This window comes from Candoia aspera, chromosome 4 (assembly GCF_035149785.1).
Source record: "Candoia aspera isolate rCanAsp1 chromosome 4, rCanAsp1.hap2, whole genome shotgun sequence".
NCBI classification, from domain to species: Eukaryota; Metazoa; Chordata; class Lepidosauria; order Squamata; family Boidae; genus Candoia; species Candoia aspera.
This window is the reverse complement of record NC_086156.1, coordinates 82002160-82028563: the sequence shown is the minus strand read 5'-3', so window position 1 is coordinate 82028563 and position 26404 is coordinate 82002160. Positions and strand designations below refer to the sequence as shown.

Below are 26404 nucleotides of genomic sequence, written 5' to 3'. Positions count from 1 at the left end.
TCTTTCGCCGCCCCTTCCCTGCGTGGACATTTTAGAAGTGGTCCTTCAATCTATACTTAGTGGCCGGGAAGGCGGGGGAGCGTCGCAGCCCACCCAATGCCCGAGTGGGGCGGAGCAGCTCGGCTGGTTGGAGCTGAGCTGTGGCATTGAGCGATCCGAGATGCAAAAAGCAGAGGCCCGGCCACGTCAGCACGACCACCTCGGGAACGCGGCTAGGGAACCCGGAGGAGGAGGAGGTGCGGATCGCGCCGCCGGAGTGCCGGCTGGAGCCATGGAAATCCCCTCCGGTCTGATGCTGGTACGCGGGTGGGGAAGCAGCTGCAAGGAAGGCGGGCGCCACGGGGGAGGGGGTGGCATCGCAGCAAATGCCTGCGCAGAACTTTGCTCGCTATAAACTTCTGGCACGCGTTGGGCAAGGGAGAAAAAACGGTGCTGGGATCCTGGAGGGGAAAATCTGTCCAAGAGGGATAGAAACATGACGATGTGGTCTTGACGGCAGCCTAGTTCCCATTAGGTTGAATCTTTTGAACTGTAACCCTTCGGATCTCAGGTGGGAGGCCTGGGGAAAACACCAATCAGCCCAAAAGCATTATCCAAGGTAGGGATGGACAGAGTTGTGAAGGAAAGGGGAGGAGACTCGGAGAAAAAAGTGTTGTTGAAAGAATCAACACACATCTGCACTGTTAAGTTCTTTGGGCAGATTCTGCTTTGATGTTTATTTGCTCATTATGCTGTCAAGACAAGATCATAGTAATGTAAAGTTTGCTACAGATTGGCATATACTTAATAAATTAACAACAGCAGCAACTCATATATATATATATGAATGGCGTGGAGGGATTGGACAGCAATCTATTGGCCCCTAATAAAGCTCTGGATTATCAGACCATATATATGATCTGTAGCAAATGTTACCAAATGGGATAATGCTGTTCAGGATGGCTTTCTATCCTCAAACTGGTTTCCCATCTCCACCACCACCACAGCCAGCATCCTCTTGTCCTTGTTGGGCTGGTTTTGGTGTCTACCACTTTACAAGTATACTGAAGATTTTGGTTGCCTGGAAACCTTTCTCTGAGCCTAATGAAAGCTTCCTTGAAGATGTATGGACTTCAACTCCCAAAATTCCCCAGCCATCATGGCTGGCTGGGGAATTCTGTGGTTCAAGTCCACACATCTTCAAGTTGCCAAAATTGAGCAACACTGGGCTAGAGACATAATAGAGCTCAGAATATCAGTACAGAAACCAAAAAAGGATAGGTTGTAATGAGAATGAGGTATGTTAACTGCAGGATATGTAGAAATGCTAGTTGAAATAATCCAAACAAAAGTTTCAGGAAAGCCTGTTGAATAGGGGTTGAATACCAGGGATCTTACTTTCAGATTGATTTGTTTAATTATTTAGGCTGTTGTCTGAATACCCTTAGTCTTGCAGTGAAATAAAACCAATTAATGTTGAACCTAGGAACCATCCCTCTACACTATTAAAGCAATTTTCATATTGGACAATTTTGGACAACGACTTTTGGCCAAGGTAGGATACTTTTAGCAATTTTGTTTGAAATTTTGCTTACTTATTGAAGTTCTGATAAACCTAAGGACAAAAGAGAGTTAAGAAAACTGTTTAAGGTGGGGAATATGATTCCCTCTCTCTTGGCTTCCATAGCACAGTGGAAGCCAGACACATTTCAAGAGACAAGGGAATACAATGCTAGAGTTATTTTGCCTGTGGCATCTGTAGTTTATAAACATTTCACTTTTCCTTTTGAAAAAAAATTAAAACAGTTTACCTGAGGTCCTTGGATAATCCAGAGGCTGACAAGAATGAGACCAGTTTATAGTAATTCTAAAAATTAAAATCCCTTGAACTTTTGGGATGGGCTTGTTGATCACATCCCAGAACTTAAGGAGTGCTTTGTTGGATCATTTAGCTAAACAGCAACTTACTTATGGCTCCAGGTAGGAATTCTAGGAGGTCAACAGATCTCAATGGGCAACGCTTCTTAGACTTAGGGCCACAGCTGGCCTTAGACTGGCATGCTTGGGTGTATTCTCAAAGAAGTGAGTAAGACCAGAACAAAAACTGTATTTGCTTTAACTTAAACAGTTATTAAAATTAAGATTAATTAATTATATATATAGTTCATAGGATAACCCCCTTCACACATACATATTTAATAATTTCCCCCTTCTATTGCCACATTTATTTATTTATTTATTTTCTATTCCGCCTTTATTGTTTTTATAAATAACTCAAGGCGGTGAACATCCCCAATACTCCTTCCTCCTCCTATTTTCCCCACAACAGCAACCCTGTGAGGTGAGTTGGGCTGAGAGAGAGTGACTGGCCCAGGGTCACCTAGCCAGCTTTCATACCTACAGCAGGACTAGAACTCACAGTCTCCTGGTTTCTAGCCCATTGCCTTAAACACTAGACCAAACTGGTATAATTTTGTGTTTGCCAAAAATACATTTGGAGGCTTCTGTGAGATTATGTATGACCCTGGGGGCCTCTGAAGTTATCCAGGAGAATTCCTCACCATCTACTCCTTTTAAACAATTTTTGCTGCTTGCAGTCAAACATCCTATGCTTTCCATCAATTGCTTCTTACTGTAGGAAGAAATTCCTTTTCTCTTATATGTCAGTTTTGGTCAGTGCCTCTGCACTGTAATATTCTGACAGGGAAAACATTTTCACTCTCAATTCATCACTTATGTCCTATTCAATTCATTTCCTCTACAGTGCTGTTTTTATAAAGCTCCATTAAGCATCCCAGCTGCCTCAGCTCTCTACTTCCTATAATAAAAAGCCCAATTGTCCAAGCTGTTCTTTGTAATGAAAGTCATCTACTGGTCACTCTTATTCTGCATCTTCTGCTACACAGCTTTAGAGACCAAGGGAGCAGAATTGCTCCCAGATCACATATAAACAATAGCTTCTTTGGGGATATAATGATGTACTTAAATTCTAGCCATCTTATAGGATAAGTATATGAATGGTTTGCTCAGAAATCAACCCCACTGTGTTCAACAGGGATTACAACTAAGGCTGGAATCCTCATTATCATTACTGTCATTGTTATTACTGTTAATATTAAACATCCACTATCTTTCTGTCTAGTGTGTTTTTACATTCAAAGATAAAACATAAATAATTAAAATATAAGAAAATTATCTAAAGCAATCATTAACTAACTCCAACTGAAAGTACAAGTGAATTAGCCAGCTAAATGGAGTGATCCTTACTTCTAGTAATCATGCATAAGTTTGGTTGGCTATATTTCTTATGTAGGGAACTGAATATAGGCAATTGCTTTTTGGCAAGTCAGATGATAGATCTTACTCATTGTTTGGTATCCATAATGTTCTAAGAATACACCAGTTACTGCCTCTCACTGATGCTACTGGAGTTTGATCATCATCAGTCTAAAATAAAGGTGAACTCCTTCAAATTAAACTCAGCTGTTTGTGACTACATGGGCAGGTCCATATAGTTTATTTGGCAACAATAAGGAGGTAGTTTGCCATTGTCTTCTCTCGGATATTTTTTTACTTCCCAGTCAAGTCTATAGTCCTGGATTCCGTGATGACCTCCTATCAAGTATTAACCAGTACTAACTCTATTTAGTTTTGCAAGATCAGCCAAGGTCAGTTAGGTGCTGTCACCTACTGCAGACTAAAGAGGATTCCAGACACTATGGTTGTATCTGCACAGAGTGCTGTCCATGAGAATGGGAGTCCTGATTGATCAGGATTCTTGTCATCTTGGAGAGAAGCCCATGTACAGGCAATGGTGCTCTCAAGGTCAGCATTTAGGTCACAGAAGTCCAGGACCCCATTGAGGAAATCTCCAAAATATACATCTGCTTTATTGCGTAAGTTAAATATAACACGTCTCCCCATAACCCCATTAAGTTTAGCATCTAAAATTACCAGTGCATAGATCACAAATTGTAGAGAATCACAGAGATGACCTTGGAGAAGTTATGTGATGGTGGTTAAAACAAGAATTAAGCCCAGGACAGGAAGAGAACATTAGGAAAAAACTGGCTCTACCTTGGTATAAGAAGGAAGGAAAATGCTGTCAGGCTTTCAGGATTCTGTTACTATAGCCTGTATCAATAAACAGTTCCAGTAAATTTTGTGGAGTAGTTTTCCTGACCTGGTCTATCTTGAAGGGCTGAACACAAATATATGACCTGTTTTTTTTTATTTCTGACTGTCAGTTATAACATAAACATTGCTAATATGCACATTGGCATCCAGGATGTGAAGTTAATTAATGCATCTTGGAAGCTTTTTTTTATATTCATCACTGAATGTTTGAAGAAAACGTACTTGTCCATTTGGTCTGGAATTATCTACTCTAAAAGGTAGAATTATATAGAATATTAGGCAGCAAAAGTCTTTTATATCACCTGTTACCTACTCTTTTCACTGGATAGAACTGGGGTGGAGGGCAAGCTGGATTTTAAGTAATAAAAAAGGCTGTATTTCCCACTACAACATAAGCACAAGAATGTGAGAATATAAAAACTGCTCTGTCAGATCCAAGTATAATCCACCATTTTGTTTTTAACAATGCCTGCCAAGGATAAGGGTAAGAAGTCAATGGCTTGCCTCTGTTGAGCATCCTCAAGATCTATTATTTATATATAATGAGCTTATAGGAAAAAAGCTCATTGTAGTTTTTTGTTGCATTCTGATCATCTAGTGTTGGCAAATAGATGGGTATCTTTCCATGATCCTTGGCCTTTTCTGTGTGACTGCTGCATTTTCAACCTTATCCTTGACTAAATATACCAGTAGTTAGAATTCTAAAATTATGTGAAGGCTAGTCTCTTATGAAATGTTGTTAGTGAAAGCAAATATTTTAATTAATTCAAATAAAGATATTGCACTTCCTATTTCAGAATGTAGTTAATCTAATTAAAGCTGCATTACCTTTGAATATCATATTTGTGTGTGTGTGTGTGTGTGTGTGTACACACCATGTTGGCATTTATTGCTATGGTGGCATTTATTTCAATAACTGGTGGCATTTCTTTTGATAACTACAATAACTATTAATAACATTTTACCAATTTCACATCTAGGGAATTTTAACTTCAGTAAATATGAACATAGGTGAAGAACATTTTGTATTATCAGGAAAAGATCATAAGAAGAAGTAATTATATTTGGGGAAATTCTATAATTGTTTAATTTATTTTCATCTGAATGTTTTGGAGGGAAATGTTGCTGAATATAACTCTAGAATCCTTTTTTTATTTTACAAAAGACAGGTGATGTTTTTCTCTGACATTTTGTAATCTCAGACAAATTTCCAATATTTTCTTTTGAAAATATTTTTGTCCCCAGGAGGATAGTACCATTCTGAAGTGTAGCTCAGAGTTAGGTACCTATAGCCCTCCAGATTTTGTTGCTCCATTGTCCATAAACAGCATGGCCAGTGGTGAGGAATGATGGAAGCTCGAGTCCAGCAACATCTGTTGGGCCAAAGTTCCCTCCACTGGTATAATATGTATGATGGTCTTGGATAAAGATAATTCCTATTTGCAAATTATTTCCCAACTCCTCTATTGTTTCAGTTCTATTTTAAACTTCTTGTTCTGACTATCCACAGTATTATGACAACACATTTTCATCAACAAAAGAACAGAAGAGCTTTGAGAGAAATGTCTTCAACAAAACTCATAAGACAGACAGTGAGTAAGAGTTCATCTCAAAACTTAGCACCTGGACAATCTGTCCTGTTGAACAGAAACCCTTGGCCTAGCACCTCTGGTCTCCTTCCTCTGCCACAAAAATGTATTTCAAGCAACCAGGAATAACAAAGAACATATAGGCTAGATTTATTCAACAGATTAGACTGGGCTAAAATGAAGTTGTGCAGTTTGTGGTTCAGAATTTTATGAGAAACCAAACCATTGCCTTAGCATATTGTGTGAACCAGACTGTCATATTAAGCCATAATATGGTACATTTGGGGGCATGACATGTATGCAATCTCAACAATTATGTTTTGTTAATCTGAGTTTGGGGTTAAGCCTGTCATGTGAACCCATGTCTAGCAAAAGCAAAGAGGCAAACAGTGGATGAAGAGATACATCACAAACTATAGAGAAACATGGCAGAGTTTAAAGGCCTCTTTCAGAAGCTTATATGCCCCCAAACCACATTTGTGCTGTCGTTAGGTGCAAAAGGGGGGAAACCCTTAGTAGCAACATTTGCTTGTGATCATGAAGGGCAGACATACTTTTCATCTAAGCTCAAGACTGGGCATGCTTTGAAAATGATTCAAAAGTTGGTGCTTTGGACCTTGCACAAGCATGAACACAGCATCTCTTTGCTATTCATTAAAGCATCCAATCTTTTCTCAGGCTTCTGTGCAAGCCTGAGAAATGTGCAATTGCTTGAAGGAGTTGACTCATTAAAGTTAACACAACTCTTAAAGTAGGCATACTTTTTTTTCAGCTAGGACTGGAAGCTGGAAAAAAAGAGGGCTGCTTAAACAAGTCACAGAAAGAGGCCATATTCATGGCTGGGCAACTTCCAAAGCACAGAATTCTGAATCATTTTCATAATGGGTACAACTCTACTGGCTACCAAACTAACCATAGGTCTTCTTGCCAGTAACTCAAATCTGTAACTTTGAAAGGTTTTGTTTTTTAAACCATACCAATACTGCCTACAGTCAGTAGAAAGCTTCCTTTTGGGCCACAGTTCCTGAATTAGGCAGACATTAGATGGGTACAGCCAAATTAAGATAGGGCAAACCATCATCCTCTCAGTTTTTGTATACTTTGAACTCAATGCTCAAATAATTCTTTCTCTTTCTGCCACAGGTGAGATTGCTTTCTTGGAAGGCTTAACTATAGTCTATAAAAGCAGCATTGATCTTTTCTTTTATGTGGTGGGGAGTTCCCATGAAAATGAGGTAATGTGAAAACCATTTTTAAACCATAGGTAAATGAACAAAAAGAGTGGCAAAAGAATATTATAGCCTTTGTAATTTATATTAGTTTCTGTTTGATGTTTGTGCATGCTTCCTTTCCCCAGAATGTATCTCTAGGGCAAGACAATGTTGAATAGGAGGCAAATAAAGAAATACAGTACAAGGAGGACACTTCTGATTAAAGTTGAGGTGCATCTGGGTTGGACAGGACCCTGAATAAATATTTACAAAATCATCTTTATGCAGAAAGATACTATGATGCTAAATGATAGAGCCCTGTGGAATCAGCAATTTGATTCTGCTTCCAGCTGATTTCAGAAGAGCAGTGCATAGGCAGAAATGTAAGCTTAGCAACCGGATTTTGACTGTTATTGATACGAGTTTCTTTTGTGGATCCTATTTTTTTTCTAGTTAATGCTGATGTCAGTTCTTTCCTGTCTCTTTGAATCCCTCAGTCATATGCTGCGGTGAGTTACCTTTGCTGATCCAGTTGGGGATCAAGGATCACCTTATCAAGTTCCAAAATTATAGAATGGGAAGCACAAAATATCAGAACTCTGGTCAATAGCACTGTATCTACCCATAATCTTCCTGTGTATGAATGCATATGGATAATCCCAGTTGGGTGTTTCTGTAAATAGTGACCTGGTACATGGCAAGAAACACTGTCTTTAGAATAAAGGACTTTGGTTAGTCTGTGCATGAAAGCTCTAAGAAAAGAAAATCCCCCCTGAGTAACATCTATACTTTCCCCAGGTGCCTCTGGCATTTTGAAAACTAGTGCTATTATTATTGTATAAATGTGATCCACAAAAATCTATGTGATATAAAACTGAAAGTCTCTAAGATGCCATAGTCCTCTATGGTTTATACTATGCTTTTGAACAACTCACATTCATTCTTCTTTTCAAAGAGAAAAGGCACAAGAAAATTTCTCTGGAGATTTTGCCCATTGTGACAGAAAATGATCACTTCTAATCTAACCTTGGCTCTGTTGGATTGACATCATTTTTTTCCAAAGGAGTTCCTTGTATGCAAATTCAACATGTCCTCTGAATTATGCTCTCTATTATTGGCCTCCCACTACATAGAAGTAAATATCCAATCACTATCTGATTGGTGTCTACTCAGATCAATATCTGAGGTTCTTCTCCAGCTACTTCAATAGAAATAAGGCAAGTAGCAACCAGAGAGTTGGTTGCTATTTTTGGCAGTGATATCCCAACTTTGGAATATCCAACCTGTAGAGATTTAACTATCGTGTTGACACTGAATCCTGGCTTCCCACCCTTGTGATTTCTCAGGGGCCTCGGAGTCCTCCGACCCTCTCTTATCAATCCTGACTACATTCGGGGACAGCGGATACCTCTGCTTCCCAGATGTCTTAGGCGTCCCTGGTAGGGTTCCCTGTTCCTCACCCCCCGTCATCCGATCACCCGGCGCTGCTTCTGCTTTCTTAACCACTTTGGATTTTACTGCTTTTCCTTTCGCTGGGCTGGAACCCGAGGTCTCCGATAGGTCCTCCGATTCCAGAGTGGGGGTCCTTTCCCTTCTCTTTACCATGGAATCCGGTTCTCCCACACTTGAATCTTCACTTTCCCCCGAGTAAGGAGTAGGTTCAGTCATCACTAACTTTATTTCCTCACAGATGCTCTGGAAGGATGTTAGCGGTAAAGTTTTAACGATTCTCAGCTTTATGTAGTGATTGCCTATCCTGATATACTCAGACTCACAAGCAGGTACTTAATGATATCTGATTTATTGAAAGAATAGTATGCAAATGCAGAGAAAGCTGAGAATGACTAAAAGAGCGCCAAATACAAACTAAAAACCCTCGGCTCCAAACGTAATCCCTCCCCTCGCCCGGCCATAGCAACCACCCCCCTCCCAGGTGCTGGTAACCGTTTTCCACACATCCTGGGAAAGCAACCTTGAACACATGCGATAACCCAAACACATTCCAACCCAGCAGCCAACAGATAACAACTCCCCGAAGAGGAATCCTCCTCCCTCCCGAGATCAAACACGTATCAGGCAAATGACATGCAAAACGTTACGATGTACCAGGAACATTGTAACAGTGAACATGACAATCTTTCTATTATTTTTCAAGCCTTTTAACATTGCTATTAATGATTTTAAGTGAATTTTTATTGACTTTTTAAAAAGTAATTCTTTGCTATTTTGTATTCTCTTGGAAGCTACTTCTGGAAGCCAAAAGGTCATTACAGAGAGATGTACACATTTCAGAAGGGAATAAATAGTGTATCACCTGGGTATTGCAGTTCAAAGAAACATAGCAATCTGCCCAGAGTATCAAAATCCAAAGAACAGAACCCAATCTTCGACATCCACCTCTCCATACACTCCAGCTGAGACCTTCTAGGACATCAAAATGCTATTTGCTATACCTCAAACCCTCAAATATTAGACCACATAGTCCAGATCATAGATAACTAACAAGCAAAAATCAGGTGTTGTACAAAATAGCCCCAACTAGGCAAATGAAGTCAATTAGACCATGTATTCCCCATCCTTAATTCCTGAATTAGACTTTAATTTGTAACCAATATTATGTTTGGAAAGAAATGCCCATTTCCAGAAACATTTTCCTGTTTCCAGGGATTTTTAAATAAGCTCCTGTTTTCCTTTGGGATGCATCTACACTACCAATCTATATAATTCTAGCAGATTAATTGTCATCCTGGTTTCTTCCAGTGAATCCTGGAAGTTGTAATTTGATGAGGTGCTGAGAATTCTCTATTTTAAAGATCTTTTGCCCCATCCCAGCCTTTATAGAATTATAATACATCCTGGTGTTAACATTGGTGTCATTTTCTCTTGTATCTAGAAAGAATGTGGAGAAGCGAACTCTGGTGGACAACATGGATGGGGCATTTCTTGTAGTGGATGAGATTGTTGATGGCGGGTGAGATTTCTGTGGAAGGGGGAACATTATATGCAAAGAATCACAGAAAAAACTAGAGTTTAAATACATTTCATACCAATACTACCCAGTATTGTTTAAATACAGTTTGTGCGATATTGCTCAGAATCCCTTTCCACTATAAAAAACATTTGGCAAGCCTCAGCAAACTGGTTCATCAAGTTACCTTCAAATTTTAATCTGGACATAAAAACATTTACCATGGTTCATCATACTGATGGAGATTAAAATAGTTGAGAGATTCTCCAGTGGGCACATAATTCACACAAAGAAAGCCAGTTGAAAAGTAAAAGTAAGGATTAAGTTAATTCATGTTTCAAAACGTGCCTTTATTTTCTGAAATGTGCTTGCCCCTACTTTCTTGAGACAGCCATTGAGTGATTTTTCTACATGTGTAATCAGAAGTAAATCTCTTTGAGTTCAGTGGTCTTTTTTCTAGGTAAACAGAACAAAGGGCTGCAGTCCCACAGAGTTAATCTAAGGTGGGAGATGCTGGTGATGGGAAGAGCTGTAGCTAGTGGGATCAAGACCTGAGTAGAAGTGGATGTGGTCTATATATTTCCATTCCTCCCAATGGTCTTGGTGCTTCTGCAAAAGGGGACATTGCAACTGGAATATTAAAGAAGTTAGTCACATGCAATTAGGTTGAAGGCAGCATGTAGCTTGTGGATGAGAATTGCCCATCCTGGGATATAGATTGCTCAGAATGAGATTCATAAGTAAAGGAAAATCCACCTCTTTAAGAGACAGGCTTGCAGCTGAACTGATGGAAAAGAAATGGGAGAAATAAAAATAACTAAATACCAGGGCATTTCTCTTACAGGAAGGCAGAGGCTGTGATCACACTTCCACAAACAGCTAGAGAGAGATCAGAATAAAATCGATGATAGAATTTTAAAAACACAAAGTAAATATCCCCTCTTTTGGGGGAGATGGGCGGTAATTAAATTTGAATAATAAATAAATAAATGTTTAAGCTGCCCAAGAATCTCATAACTTTTGATGGCTCAGCACTGACCAATTGGTGCTTATGATATTTTAATACTCAGAACCCAAACAAAATACTGCATTAGAAGGAAAGGTAATTCCCTGCAGAAGAATTGCTTCAGTGGGCCTCTTAGTTCTGTGCAAGGTGATCACTGTTAATGACCACACAGGAAGCATGTCAGGTTGTCTGGAAACCCTTAGGTTCATTTCCAGGGTTTTCCACCATCATTAATAAGACTGAAAATTCTTCCTAAGATGCTTAACTTCTTTCTTTCTTTTTTTTAATTCTAGTGTGATTATGGAAAGTGATTCCCAGCAAGTCATCCAGAAGCTGAATTTTAGAGTGAGTCTACTGTGCTTTTCCAATTTTCTTTTGTATTTCTTTCTCTCTGGTGATTCTTGCATCATCCTTGCTTTTATTCCAACTTATCTTCCTCATAACGCTCTTTCCATCTCAGACGAATCCTGAGCCTCCAGCTTATGGCTTCATTCTCTTTGATTATATCACCGGTAATTCAGACCACAGTGAAATTATGCCGGAAAGATTGTACAAATATTGAAACATCCCCGAAAGTGGGAAGCAGAAGTAAGACATCATGTCCCTCAAAGCATGTTAAGTGTGGCATGTTGACTCGCTGGGTTGAAATATTTGTTTACCTTTTACGATTGTCCAGAGATATATCCCCTCCCTTGTTCTTCTTTAACCCCTCAGACCCTTCCTGAAGCTCTCACTAGGGTATGAAAAGAGGATACTGGAGGGCCATTGGTACTATTAGGCAGAATAAGATGGTTGCCTCAGGCAGCTGATTTGGAGAGGCATGAAACAGATCCGAGTGGTTAGTTTTTTAAGTTATTATGAAGGTGCTTTTAATACCCAGGGAGAAACACAGATTGGATTTTCTCCTTTGGGTGACAAAGCAACTCAGTACTATGCATCTTGGTGGGGCTGAGAGAGAGAGAGGAAGGACCACCTGCTGCTCTGGTTCAGGCAGAAAAATGTTTTGGCCCTTTCCTAACAGAGCTATAATTCTATAATTAAAAGGAAGTAAGTAACCTGAGCTCCCATAAAGAACTAGACATCTCTGGCAATGGGTACAACCAAAGGGATCTACTCTCTCCTCCCCATTCATACATATGAATGAATGAATTCATATAAATTGCCTTTCAGGAGAACTCATATCTTTGGCTAACTCACAGTAATCAAGTATTTTTAGAATATGTATATATTACTAATGAAACCTTTCTAGGCCTCTGAAACACCATTCATTTGAATCCTATCCCTACACAGATTTTTTTTCCACTACTGGCGTCAGTGTAATTTTTCTCACTATAGTTTTTATTGATTTTGTTATTGATTTTTTTTTTACTTTAAAGTTAGAGGCCTAGGAAATGGGTGTCTGCAGGCAAATCCAAAATGTGAAATAACTGTTCAGTTTGTTATTGTAAGTGGTTAGCATTATTGCCTTGAAAGAAAAGTGTTGGTCTGTCTGATCATTTCACATACTGAAATACACTTTAGGTGGGATCTTTCCTGTGTGTGGTTTTAGATGCACCATCCCTGTGCACCCAACTTTTTCTTTAAATGGTGCAGAATAGAGGAGGGATCACCTGGTGTCCCACTTTTATATCTGTTCAGCAGTGGTGCACCTAAAAGGGTTAAAAACCAGCTTGGTAGCTCTGACATCAACAGAGACTAAATACTGTGCTGCAGAACAAACTTGTAGAGAACTTGTAAGGCTTCACAAGCTGTTGCTAAATTTTAAGAGAAAAGAATCAATCCCAGTCACGTTATTTAAGGACAACATGAGATGTGTAAGAACTGCAGACACAAAGCAAAATCCATACGTAAGAGAGTGCATAAAAGGGTTAAAGCTGGAAGTACCAAACGTGGCTACCTTTGGGACTGTCCATGCTAATTACCCACAGTGTTGCTCAGGGCCACAACTAGGGTCTGTGTCACCTGGGGCAAACATGGATTCTGCGCCCATTTTGGCGCCCCCCCAGCACTCATTTTGGCTCCCCACCTGCGCGGCGCCTGGGGCACATGCCCCGGTTGCCCCGCCCCCTAGTTGTGGCCCTGGTGTTGCTTCCAGTGGCTCTGAAAAAGCTCTGGACTTTTTGTTGTAGATAGTTACCTAGCTAATGTAAACTCTTTGTTCATGTCTCTCCCTACTTTTGCCTGCTTTTTGCCCCATTTTGCCAGTTAACTCTTGTTGATGTTTGCAGATATACATAAATTATATATACATAAACATCAACCTATATTTTTGCTAGCTTAACTGCATGGTGTGTGTGCTGTCACTGATCTGGTTATAAGGATTGACTGGGAATGTGCTGGGTGCAAACTAAACTATCTGCAGTAGTTTTAAGATACATTGTTGGTGGGAGGATGTGAAATTGATCTTGGAGAGATCCCAGAGCAAGCCTCAGAGTCTTTTTTTAAATTCAACCTAACCCCTGAAATTGAAAATGTATTTCAGATGGATTCCCAGCCTACCATGCATTAGCTATATTATAGGAGTCCATTTGATAAGCTTGGTGACTTGTAAACTACAAACTGAAGAGTTTTAAAGCAGTTCAGAAAATTTTTAGATAACTTTTACTTACTAATCAGGATGGATTGAACAGCAGCCCTCTAAATGCCTGATGCTGGGGAGCAAAAGCAGGAGAGTACTACTATTTCATGTCCTTTTTTGGAGCTTGTCCAGATGCCCACCATCTCAACTTATTCCCAGTAAGAACCTGCAGCATTTACAGTGACATGCCACTGAGTTGCCAGATCTCATCTGGCCACTTTGTCCTATGTCTTCCCCTGCTTTACTTCCCTCAACCTTGCCAAGCGTTGTCATTTATATCACATTTCCAAAGCATGTATGTATGTATGTATTTTAAAATACTTATAACCCACCCCAGTTCCAAAAAACTCTGGACATCATACAACATCAGAACAAAAAGAAACCATAATAAAACCTAAATCAAAATCAGTATCAAAAATCAACTCAGAATCAAACTCCAGATAGATGTCCACAATCAATCAGTATGTGAGTTTCTTCTTTCTAATTGCCTGAAGAGAGCCGTCAATCTTTATTTCCTCCATATGAATGGTTCTTCTTGCAGTCCATAATACTTCTGGTAGTTATTTCCAAATCCATAATTCTTTCTCTTGTTCTTCTTCAATGTCCAGCTTTCACAGAAATACACTACATAGGAAAAAACATTGTTTAATTATGCTGATCTTTGTTGTCATAGACATATATTTATCTTTCATGATCTTATCTACAGTAAGTTGTTCATTGCTCCTATCTCCCCCTTACTTCTCCAGCACACTGTCCATCTGTTCTTGAGTTGAAGGAAATAAAACTGCCTACTATCTTCAGTTCTTTCCATCAATTGTGAGTTCACTGAGCATGCTGGTTGACCTTACCTTTGATTTCTTAATATTTAACATTAACCAAGACTTTTTCACTTCCCATTTTTATTTTCTTAATGAGGACTTCTAAGACTTCTTTACTTTCTGCTAACAAAATGGTATCATCTGCATATATGAAATTGTTAGTGTTTTGATCTCCAGTTTTAATTTCAACTGTCAGTTCTTCCAATTCTGATATTTTTATAATATATCTGATTTACAAGTGATGCAAATATGGAGAAAATATGCATTCTTGTCTGTCTTCCCTATTCTGAACTACACTGTCTCTCCAATCTCAGTTTTTGAAGTAGAACTGAGTTCCTGTTCACTGCAAGAGTTCTTCAGAAGAATCATCAGATGTTCTTGTTGGCAGATTGCTAGGAAAGCCTTTGGCCCAGGAGAGATCAGAAAAGTCACACACCAGGCATTTCTATAAAAATAATTTTATTTACAGAAAGCAAAACATATTTAAAAGCTTCTGCATTCTTTCAGGCTCTCAGTGAGAGCTGCTTAACTCTCTACATGCCTACACAGAAGGGAAACTGAAACTAAAAACAAGTCCAGGCAAGTTCTTTCCCCCCAGGTGCAAAAATTCACATCTGAAAAGGGGACAATTAAATTCAACCTCTTCACCTGGCCAAAATGATTAGTTACCATGGTAACCTTAATCTGTAGTAGAAAACAATATATTAACAGTTCTCACATACCTTCTTATTTTTTTATGCCTTTGAGTCAGTGTTGACTCCTGGTGGCTGTCTGGATTAGTCCATGCAGTTTTCTGGGCAGCATTTTTGGAAGTGGTTTGCCATTGCTGCCTTCTTTCTAGGGCTAAGGGAGAGTGAGTGGCCCAAAGTCACCTAGCCTAAAGTGGGACTAGAACTCACAGTCTCCCAGCTTCTAGCCTGATGCTTTAAGAACTACACCAAACTGGCACTCCACATACCTATTAGCTGCAGTATACTCCATATTCTGGCATGATCTTGAGTCTTGCTGTGTTGTTTGTTGTTTATTCGTTCAGTCGCTTCCGACTCTTCGTGACTTCATGGACCAGCCCACCCCCAGCTCCCCAGGGATGAGTCCGTCACCTCTAGAATATCATCCATCCATCTTGCCCTTGATTGGCCCCTCTTCCTTTTGCCCTCCACTCTCCCTAGCATCAGCATCTTCTCCAGGGTGTCCTGTCTTCTCATGATGTGGCCAAAGTATTTCAGTTTTGCCTTTAATATCATTCCCTCAAGTGAGCAGTCTGGCTTTATTTCCTGGAGGATGGACTGGTTTGATCTTCTTGCAGTCCAAGGCACTCTCAGAATTTTCCTCCAACACCACAGTTCAAAAGCATCTATTTTCCTTCTCTCAGCCTTCCTTATGGTCCAGCTCTCGCAGCCATATGTTACTATGGGGAACACCATTGCTTTAACTATGCGGACCTTTGTTGTCAGTGTGATGTCTCTGCTCTTAACTATTTTATTGAGATTGTCATTGCTCTTCTCCCAAGGATTAAATGTCTTCTGATTTCCTGACTGCAGTCAGCGTCTGCAGTAATCTTTGCACCTAGAAATACAAAGTCTTTCACTGCTTCTACATTTTCTCCCTCTATTTGCCAGTTATCAATCAAGCTGGTTGCCATAATCTTGGTTTTTTTGAGGTTTAGCTGCAAGCCAGCTTTTGCACTTTCTTCTTTCCCCTTCATCATAAGGCTCCTCAGTTCCTCTTCGCTTTCAGCCATCGAAGTGGTATCATCTGCATATCTGAGACTGTTAATGTTTCTTCCAGCGATTTTAACTCCAGGCTTGGATTCCTCAAGCCCAGCACGTTGCATGATGTGTTCTGTGTACAAGTTGAATAGGTAGGGTGAGAGTATACAGCCCTGCCGTACTCCTTTCCCAATCTTAAACCAGTCCATTGTTCCATGGTCTGTTCTTACCGTTGCTACTTGGTCATTATACAGGTTCCACAGGAGGCAGACTAGATGACTTGGTATCCCCATACTGCTAAGAGCTTGCCACAATTTGTTATGGTCCACACAGTCAAAGGCTTTAGAATAGTCAATACAACAGAAATAGATGTTTTTCTGAAACTCCCTGGCTTTTTCCATTATCCAGGGGATATTGGCAATTTGGTCCCGAGCTCCTCTGCCTTTTCTAAACCCAGCTTGTACATCTGGCAATTCTCGCTCCATGAATTGCTGAAGTCTACCTTGCAGGATCTTGAGCATTACCTTACTGGCATGTGAGATGAGTGCCACTGTTCGATAGTTTGAACATTCTTTAGTGTTTCCCTTTTTTGGTCTGGGGATATAAGTTGATTTTTTCCAGTCTGATGGCCATTCTTGTATTTTCCAAATTTGCTGGCATATAGCATGCATTACCTTGACAGCATCATCTCGCAAGATTTTGAACAGTTCAGCTGGGATACCATCATCTCCTGCTGCCTTTTTATTAGCAATGCTTCTCAAGGCCCATTCAACTTCACTCTTCAGGATGTCTGGCTCTAGCTCACTGACCACACCATCAAAGCTATCCCCGATATTGTTATCCTTCCTATACAGGTCTTCTGTATATTCTTGCTACCTTTTCTTGATCTCTTCTTCTTCTGTTAGGTCCTTGCCATCTTTGTTTTTGATCATGCCCATTTTTGCCTGGAATTTACCTCCGATGTTTCTAATTTTCTGGAAGAGGTCTCTTGTCCTTCCTATGCTATTGTCTTCTTCCACTTCCGTGCATTGCTTGTTTGAAAATAATTCCTTATCTCTTCTGGCTAACCTCTGGAATTTTGCATTTAATTGGGCATATCTCCCCCTATCACTGTTGTCTTTTGCTTTCCTTCTTTCTTGGGCTACTTCTAGTGTCTCAGCAGACAGCCTTTTTGCCTTCTTGGTTTTCTCTTTCTTTGGGATGTATTTTGTTGCCGCCTCCTGAACAATGCTGCGAACTTCTGTCCATAGTTCTTCCAGGACCCTATCTACTAAGTCCAGTCCCTTAAATCTATTCTTCACCTCCACTGCATATTCCTTAGGAATATTAGTGAGCTCATATCTAGCTGATCTGTGGGTCTTCCCTAATCTCTTTAGTCTAATCCTAAATTGTGCAATAAGAAGTTTGTGATCTGAACTACAGTCAGCTCCAGGTCTTGTTTTTACCGACTGTATACAGTAGATGTCTGCCACCTTTGACTGCAAAGGATGTAGTCAATCTGGTTTCAGTGTTGTCCATCTGGTGAAGTCCATGTATAAAGCCGTCTCTTAGGTTGTTGGAAGAGAGTGTTTGTTATGCAGAGTGAGTTGTCTTGGCAAAATTCTATCAGTCTATGTCCTGCTTCGTTTTGTTCTCCCAGGCCATGCTTACCTGTAATTCCAGGTGTCATCTGACTGCCCACCTTAGCATTCCAGTCTCCTGTGATGAAAACAACATCTCTTTTAGGCATATTGTCCAGTAGGTGCTGCAGATCCTCATAGAACTGCTCTACTTCAGCTTCTTCAGCATCTGTGGTTGGGGCGTATATTTGGATCACTGTGATGTTAGATGGCTTGCCCTGAATTCAAATTGAGATCATTCTATAGTTTTTTGGACTGTATCCAAGCACTGCTTTAGCCACGTTAGTATTAATTATGAAGGCTACTCCATTTCTTTTGTGGTCCTCTTGTCCACAGTAGTAGATCTGGTGGTCATCTGATGTGAAGTGGCCCATTCCAGTCCATTTCAGTTTACTGACGCCCAAAATGTCTATCTTTAATCTTGACATCTCACCAATAACCACATCCAACTTGCCCTGGCTCATAGATCTTACATTCCAAGTTCCAATGGTGTGTTGATCCTTAGAACATAGGATTTGCCGTTCACCACCAGCACCGTCGGCCGCTAGCCGTCCTTTCGGCTTTGAGCTAGCTGCGTCACCACGTCTGGGGCTAGTTGAGCTCATCCTCTGTTCCTCCCCAGTAGCATTTTGACCATCTTCCGACCTGGGAGTCTCATCCTCCAATGGTATACCGACATATCTCTGGTTGTACTGATCCATTTAGTTTTCACGGCAAGAATACTGGGGTGGGTTGCCATTACCTTCCCCAGGGATCGCATTTAGTCTGACCTCTCTGCCATGACCTTCCCGTCTTGGGTGGCCCTTCACAGTTTAGCTCATGGCATCATTGAGGTGCTCAAGCTGCAGCACCACGACAAGGTAACAATCCTTTGCTGAAGAAGTCTTGCTGTAGTCAATAAAATAAAGGTAAACCTCTGTAAATTATCTTGTTCTCTTCATTATTCATCTTATGTTAGCCATCTGATCTCATGTCCCTCTACCTTTTCTTAAACTTGCCTCTTTATTTGGCATAACCACTTGGATCTTTTTCTCTTTGATATTTTGGTAATATATTTTCAGCTTCAGTTTTCACAGTAATTCTTATCTTTTCCTATAGTTCCTCAGGTTCCCTTCTGCGTAAGTGTACTAAAGCTATCTTCTGAAACCCAGTTGGATCCATTAGGCACCTGGGGTGGACTGATTGAATAGGTCCAGTCTCCCTGCGGAGGTCGGGTGTTGCGGTAAACTCTAGGATCAACAGGGAGTGATCTGTCCATGATAAGGGACTGAAGGTAATTTCCCACAACTGCAGATGACAACACCACCACTCTCATGTCTAGCACCACCCCCTGTAGTTTGGCTCAATAATAAGCTGGGTCAGGTCCATGGTGACAGGTTCAAATGCCTCTAGACCATAAGCCTAGGGAATTTCACTGCCAAGCCAGACCTGGTGTTGAGCAGCATGGGCAGGTAGGCTGCAATACAGCAGGGAGGCTGGTAATTTTAATTTTCTAAGTTTAACCAATATATTTTACACCAGTAATTCATAGTTTGTTCCACTATCTGCACATGGAGGTATCCTATCTGACTGGATTGTACTTCCCCATCTTCTGTTTCTTATTATGTACAGGTAGTCCTCACTGAACAATGATCCTGGGTGACTAACAGTGTTAAAAAGTATAAGCATAAGAAACAGAAAAACACACACATAAACAGACTCATCGGTCACAAGTTAACATAACCTGTGCACAGGCTCAGCCCCACCTCCTGACCTGGTGACAAAACCAGGTTTTTAAGTCCTTGTGAAAGGCCAACAGGGGCGAAGCCAATCTGATCTCCAAGGAACGATGGTCCAAAGGGTGGGCACCATGACGGAAAAGGCTCTCCTCCTGGGCCCTGCCATGTGGCATTCCTTAGCAGACAGAACCCAGAGCATGCCTCTTCTGTTGGAACTAATGGGACAGGTAGACATAACCGGGGAGAGGCAGACCCTCAAATTTACTATCTATTTGGGATTCTACCTTCCTGCATATATTTCCTAGATCAGGGGGCCCTTCAGACAGTCACTCATGCCCTGATCACCTCAAGGCTTGACTACTGCAATGTGCTCTACATGGGTCTGCCCTTGAAGACCTCCTGGAAGCTTCAACTGGTCCAATATGCAGCGGTGCAGGCAATGATTGGCATGCCTCAATATGCCCAGGTAACACTTTTGCTACAACTGACAACTGGTTGCCAGCTTGCTTCCAAGTACAATTCAAGGTGCTGATCACTACCTATAAAGCCCTACGTGGCATAGGGCATGGTTACTTGAGGGGTTGCCTGTCTCCCATAATATTTTCATTGGCACACTCTGGGTTCCCTTGATTAACAATGGCATCTATTGGTACCCCAGAAGCATGCTTTCTCTGTAGCAACACTTGCCCTCTGGAATGAGGTTCCTCCTGAGGTTCAAACAGCCCCTATCCTACTGGTATTTCAAAGGGCCCCAAAGATGTAGCTCTTCGCCCAGGCCTTTGGTGAGGATGATTGACACCCCTTTTCGTTTTCTTTGTTCCCATCTGGGTTTGTTTTCTCTGCCATCTTGTTCTTTCTGTTTTGTGGTCTTTTTGTGTTTTTTGTGTTGTTTCCTTGTTTTTAAATGTTTTTAACATTTTGTAAACCACCCAGTCACTGGGAGTTGGGCAGCATGTAAATTTAATAAATTATTATATTTGAGGTTTTCTACAAATCCATAATTTCCAAGAATTTTTTTTATTTCTCTAGAAAGGAGGGTGATTTCAGTGTTGCTTTGGCAATAACAGGCCCACTTTGATCTTGAAAATTAACAGGGAAGCTTGAAAAAAAAATCATAGAAGACAGCAGTGGTAAACCACTTCCTCAAGTTGTCCAGAGTGGCTAGGAAGTCATCAGGGGTCATGCTTGACTTGAAGGAGATTTGATTTTAATTTTGCACATTACTTTTAGAAGACCCAACAGTTTCACATCTGAGAACTTTAAGAATATTTGTGAGGATGCTGTCTGCCTGGATAATTAATTTGTAATTTGTCAAATAGTATAAATTATATTTATATTCCATTTGATTTAATTGTTCAGTGTTTCAGATGTGACATCTTCATAGCCTTTGTCCCTACATTTTCACAATCTTCCTTATTCCTTCTAATATATGAGCATAGCCTTCCTAGAATTTACTCAAAAGGCTCTTGACATCTGAATTTCTCAAGCATCTGCATGCCTGCTGATGTGACTTCAGCAATAAACAATAGATGTCGTGTTTGTTTCTTTCTTGCTGGGAGAAAGAAATCCCATAAGCCAGCTCTATAGCTGTTACAAATTTCTTCCCAGGATTTGGAAAGCATTAAATCCAGAGAAGCTGTGGTTTCTTTCCCAGCATGCTTAATTTCAATTCCCTGTAACGTAGGATTAGAATGAACATGACTTAGAAGCTCTGGATGAGCCAGAGGAGGTTTTCTGATGTTGGATTTTCCCCTTCAGAGCAGAATTTCTGTAAACTTGGAGGTGAAACCTGAAAAAATGAATTGTCTCTGAGGCACATTCCCACAAACAATAGTATTGCATGAAGGCAGGCGCCCTTGAGTCTTTCCTGGTGGTATTTCCTGATGGACTCCCATGCAAGTATTAACCAGATCCCACGCTGCTTAGCTTTTCAAAATCAACCAAAGTTGGCTAGGCACTGCCATCTAGTTGGGTATTATATTGCATACTGCAAGGCAATTTTATGACATTGACTCCAGATTTAGGCATACTTAGACTAGACTCATTGGACTCAGTAGGACATAAGTTAATCATTAATAATTTAGAAGTCATTGATTTTAATGGATCTACTCTAAGTATGACTAACTCTAAATGGAAAAAAACTCTATGACTAAATCGGGAATCATCTCTTTGTCTTTGCGTCATTAGCAATTTGCTTCTCAAATTCATTATTTCTTTGCTGAATTGTCAATATATATTGGCTTTGTGTCTTTTTTTTTCCAAACCCATTTAGTCAAGACTCTCTCCCTTTTAAATAAACCTTATTTATTTTTATAGATTTCTTGACTTAGCTATCAGCATTCTATTTATCCCTCTCCCAGCTAATCTTTATCTTCCTTCACTATCTGAATCTGTTTTCCCATTTTAGGTGGACGACAGCTCTTTATCAGAGCACAGTGTCACCCAGGTAAGACTACTTGAATCATCTGAAGTTTGGCTTCTGCAGAGAGATGTTGCTTTCTCACATGTGGCCTGGGTTGGATGGCTTGTTCAGATAAGCAGAATCTGCAGCAAAATGTTGCTATATGAATGATGTTCTCTGGAGCTCAGCTAGCAAACCATACCTCTTTTAAAAGGATACTGTGTTCCGTTCTCATTTGTGGGTACTGAATATTCCATCCCTAGAGCTTGTTGTCTAAAAAGATACGTAGTTCTGGAAAATTTGAGACACCCATAAGCCTGTTAATACTTCCATTTTGTGCATGGATGATGCTGATTTAGCTTTGTAAAGAATGAAGCCACATTTGAATAATCAGTTGTCAGATTCAACTAACTATTCAACTATGGACAGACTCAACCATAGTTTCAACTGGGAAACTGTGAGCATCCTAAACCAAGCTAAATCCAAAAACACTAGGGAATTCCTGGAAGCCTGGCACTCAGACAAAGCATCCATCAACAGATACATAGAGATAAACCACATTTACAGACCATTCAAAAGATGCATTAAAAAAGCATGAGGAAACAAAAAGACCAGAACACACCCTCTCCAGCAGCCTACACCCAGATAAGCAAGGATTAACACCAGATAAACAATCAATCAGAAAACAATACCCTAATCAAGAAACTAGCAAGGAGAAAACTATACCACCACCACCACTGGCAAGGCAAGTATTGTATATAAACAGGGAGCAAACCCCACACTCACTAGCACTGATGACGTTACCTAGTCAGGTAATGGAATGTCTGCAAGCAAACAACCAAGCTACAGAGAGCACCAAGGACTCCACAGTTCAACCCTGAGCTACTTATATTCTCTTCTATTGTAACTAGTTGTCTATTAGGATATATATTTTGCCATTTTTGTATGAACCCCATTGCAAATATTGCTTGCCTTTATAATGTATATTTGAAAATCTGCAAGTGAAAAAAAAATGGAAAAAGTAATAAGGGAGATGAGGTCAGTTTCCTTGCTTTCATCCTTGTAAAAATTATAAAATCAGAATTCTAATACATACATTTGCATACTGCCTACATTTATTAAGTTAAATATGCATGAGCATGTGTTCAAACAGTACTATAAGATACCAAACATGAAGCCAATTATCATCCTTTTTTCTGTTGCTGCAAGTTGGCTATCTGTAAACAGACAGTATTCTACCAGAATTAGAAATATGTTTTGTATATTGAGAACTGTACACACATGTGCATCACATTTCTCACCTCCCCATGTTGTAATCCTGATGTTATGCTTTACTCATTCCAGGAACTGCTGTCCAAAGATTTCTAAAAAGGCATTAACCTAGTTAATGCGAGTGAGTCTCAGTCCTGTGTTAAGGGAATTTTGAGGGAATCTTTGAGCAAAGATTCCCTCAAATTGAGCTCAGCTCCAGGAGGTGACATGGGCAATCCATGTTGTTTTCTTGACAATAACGCAAATGTCATTTGCCACTGCTTTCTTTCGGGATCCTTTTCAACTTCCCAATGAATCCAACAGCCCAGAGACTTACTAATCAGGTCTGGTCCTGCTTATCTTTTTAATTTATCTTTCAAGGTAAAATAAAGCCTTAGGGCAGGTCAAGTTAAATCCCCTTGTGCTTATTTCACCCACGTATGGGTGGAATTCATTCATCATTTCTTTGTAGCTGCTTGTTTCTCTGATCTGCAGCATTGGTGCAAAATAGCCAGGGATTATGCAAGCAGGGTAATGCTATCCAGTTATTATAGAGGAAGTAGATTTGACAACATCATGAAGCCTAATAAAAATAATAGCAGGAAACATTGCTGTTGCTCCAAATAGGCATCCTGGTAATCATAGACATTCAGAACAAATTGCAATGGTGTAAAAATGACAGGTGTGTCTTGGTGTCACAATGCAAACCATGTGACTTTCATACTTGCATCCTGACATTGCGTACTACCTAAGTCACATGGCTCACGAGGTTGCGATATATGTTTCTTCATTGGTTCCTCTGGATGCCCATGTTGGCAATCCACGTAATTAATCAGACTTTGCAACTTGTGATGCCACAAAGCCAAATGAAAGGAAAGTTAATGTTTCCTGCCATCCATGAGTGAGATAATATTTTTTTCTGTTTTATAGTAACTTCTGAATAAATGCCAAAATTGGGGTGGGGGGATACAGTTTGGTGGACAGGCATTTTTTTTTTGCAGGACGTATAACTACAATTTCAACTTGACTGCAGACAATACTTTGAAATGGATTTTGTATCCATTAATCATCAAACTGTAGTTTGATAAAATAGTACTGTTTAAGAATTACAGCTTTCTTCATAGAACTACATTTCCCAGAAATATTAAACCTTTTTAAATCTGAATCAGCCCATTGAGGTGCAATTTTAGTGTTAAACAACTGCAGTAAGCAATTCTCCTAAGTAATGTTGTGAGACGATTAGTTGCTTAGCAACTGCATTTTGTCTAGGTCCAGCAAAATGGTTTAGGAGAAATGGGTTGGGGGGGTGCAATATATTTTGCTGATATTGGGGGAATTAAAAACGATTTCAAATGTGTGGGGTTATTGCAACCTGGTTCTGGCTACAGTACTGTTTGATTAATTCTGAGTATGTAATAACAATCAACTCACCATTGGTACAGTCCAGACAAAATTAAGCCCTTTGAAAGTGTTTAATTTCCCTGAAAGACTGCTCAGCATTATCAGTTTCACAGAAATCAAGAGATTATGAAGTGATTTAAATTAATTTGGATTACATCCTGTTAAGAATTCCTCCAGTGTCATTTTTAGATGTGTAGTGATTTTTTCAGTGCTGTTTGATGCCAGCAGACTATACATATATGTATGTATGTATGTATATAGACTATTAAAGCTAGGTTTGTTTTCTGTGCTTTTAGGGGTAGATTCAGTATTTTTAATTAGTAGATTTTTTTTTGTTTTTGGAAAAGATTTGTTACCCGTCCTGAGACAATCCTCCTAGAAGGCTGGGCTAATCAAAAATAAGATAAAGAATAAAAAAGTAAATGAGTCGAGGCATTGTATTCTGGCACATGCATTAATTGTGTTCTGGTTTCTTGAGCTCAATGCAAGCTCCAGAGCTCTTTCTCTTCCCTTGGGCCAGAAAACACCTGCTGTAGGCCTGTATTAAGAATCCTTTCTTGGAGCTACATGGGATCCTGTAAAACAAATCACTTAAATGAGCAACTTTTGGGTGAAGCCTGAATTTTATCATCAGGATTTAATAGATTACAAATGGACAACTGAAAAGAGTAGAATGGGTGTGAGTGGGGGTGTTCTGACATCTTTTTACCCAGGGTCTCACAAAATATTGCCACTGCTTCAAACCCTGTTTTTCATTTAATGAACTTTTTCTGGTCAGCGTTGCTTCTTCATCCAAAAGAGACATCTGCCATCTAGTGTTTGGAATGGGAAGACCAGGGCCAGCTAATCTAGGGAAGTCTTTCAAATATTTCTAAAATTTCACAGGCTTGATTTTTTTTAAAAAAGCCAAAGCCTTAGTTTGCACCAAAGTTCACCAGGATTTAGAAATTAAGTTTATGTGTTGAGGAACACTGGGGGCCATGACGGAAAAGGCACAAAAGGCTTTGGCTGCATGTGTAATTGAGTTTGGCAGGGAGGGAGGGAGGACTTGCTGGACAGTGTCCCCAGGTGCTATGCAGGTATGTCCTTGGGGGCAACTTGGTCCTCCAGCTGGATGCAATTTGCCAATCTTAGTCAAAGATTTAACCAAGATGATTTTGGGCTTCTGTTGTTTGCATAGTTCAAGAACGTGATCTGGCTGGCTGGCTGGCTGGCTGAACTATTTTTATAGTGCCTTTCAAATAACGGCCTGAGGGCAGTATGCAACAAAACATTTAAGAACAAATTTCATCAATAGATTTTTAAGAGCAAAGCAGTGGCAGCAGATAATGTAGTACTGAAATGAGTAGTCCCATTCTCATTAACAAACTGAATGCTGAGCAAGACAAAACCACTCTCACCCATAGTACATCCTATGGAGTGAGAGTCCTTGCCTGATGTGGATCTACACCTGACTTTTCCAACCTTTTCCACCGTGATGCTTTTCAGATACACTTCAGATACACTCCCCGCACATCTCCTTGTGGGGGGAGATGGGCAGTGATAAAAATTTGATAGATAGATAGATAGATAGATAGATGGATGGATGGATGGATGGATGGATGGATGGATGGATGGATGGATAGATAGATAGATAGATAGATAGATAGATAGATAGATAGATAGATAGATATAGAACTCCCATCATCCACAGAGAACAGAACTGAAGTCTTAACCACTCATGGTGGCACACATGGCTTGATGCAGTTAAGAAGCACCTGAACCTTTGAGATGAATATCAGCATGGTTGAGCCCTCTTGTGCATAAGAGATGGGTTAAAGAAGTTGGCATGGGATTTTCTGCAAAAGGAGTGGAAGGGTTATGCCTGATCTTTTGGCAGAATGTCAGAGAAAAGAAATGGTTCTCACGTCTTTCTCCTTTTGCTTATTTGTAGGTGCTGCAATCTGCCAAAGAACAAATTAAGTGGTCCTTATTAAAATAAAACATCCCAAACTTTGTCTTGGAACATTTTCAGTTTCT

The 26404-nt window shown here is 40.0% G+C and overlaps 1 protein-coding gene across 2 annotated transcripts; it reads left to right on the top strand.

The window, feature by feature from the left end:
• Positions 1–26390, top strand: COPZ2 (COPI coat complex subunit zeta 2). 2 transcript variants are annotated; one of them, XR_010067810.1, is made up of 10 exons: positions 1–298; positions 1466–1534; positions 5627–5708; positions 6849–6940; positions 7370–7425; positions 9810–9887; positions 11184–11235; positions 11351–11478; positions 21740–21778; positions 26319–26390. XR_010067810.1 is itself a non-coding variant. In XM_063300783.1 (9 exons), exons 1-9 carry the CDS (start codon positions 161–163, stop codon positions 26364–26366), a joined length of 654 nt encoding a protein of 217 aa, XP_063156853.1. In that variant the 5' UTR covers positions 2–160; the 3' UTR covers positions 26367–26390. The 2 variants fall into 2 exon arrangements, 1 of the variants encoding a protein (XP_063156853.1); XM_063300783.1 differs by lacking the exon at positions 11351–11478 and having other exon boundaries at positions 2–298.
• The last annotated feature ends 14 nt before the right edge of the window (positions 26391–26404 follow it).

Excerpts from the sequence above, each read along its gene's own strand:
- COPZ2 (XM_063300783.1), top strand. The coding sequence starts at position 161 with ATGCAAAAAGCAGAGGCCCGGCCACGTCAGCACGACCACCTCGGGAAC. Across the intron at positions 6,941-7,369 it reads GGAGTTCCCATGAAAATGAG|TTAATGCTGATGTCAGTTCT; the intron begins GTAATGTGAAAA and ends TTTTTTTTCTAG. Across the intron at positions 7,426-9,809 it reads TCCCTCAGTCATATGCTGCG|AAAGAATGTGGAGAAGCGAA; the intron begins GTGAGTTACCTT and ends TCTTGTATCTAG.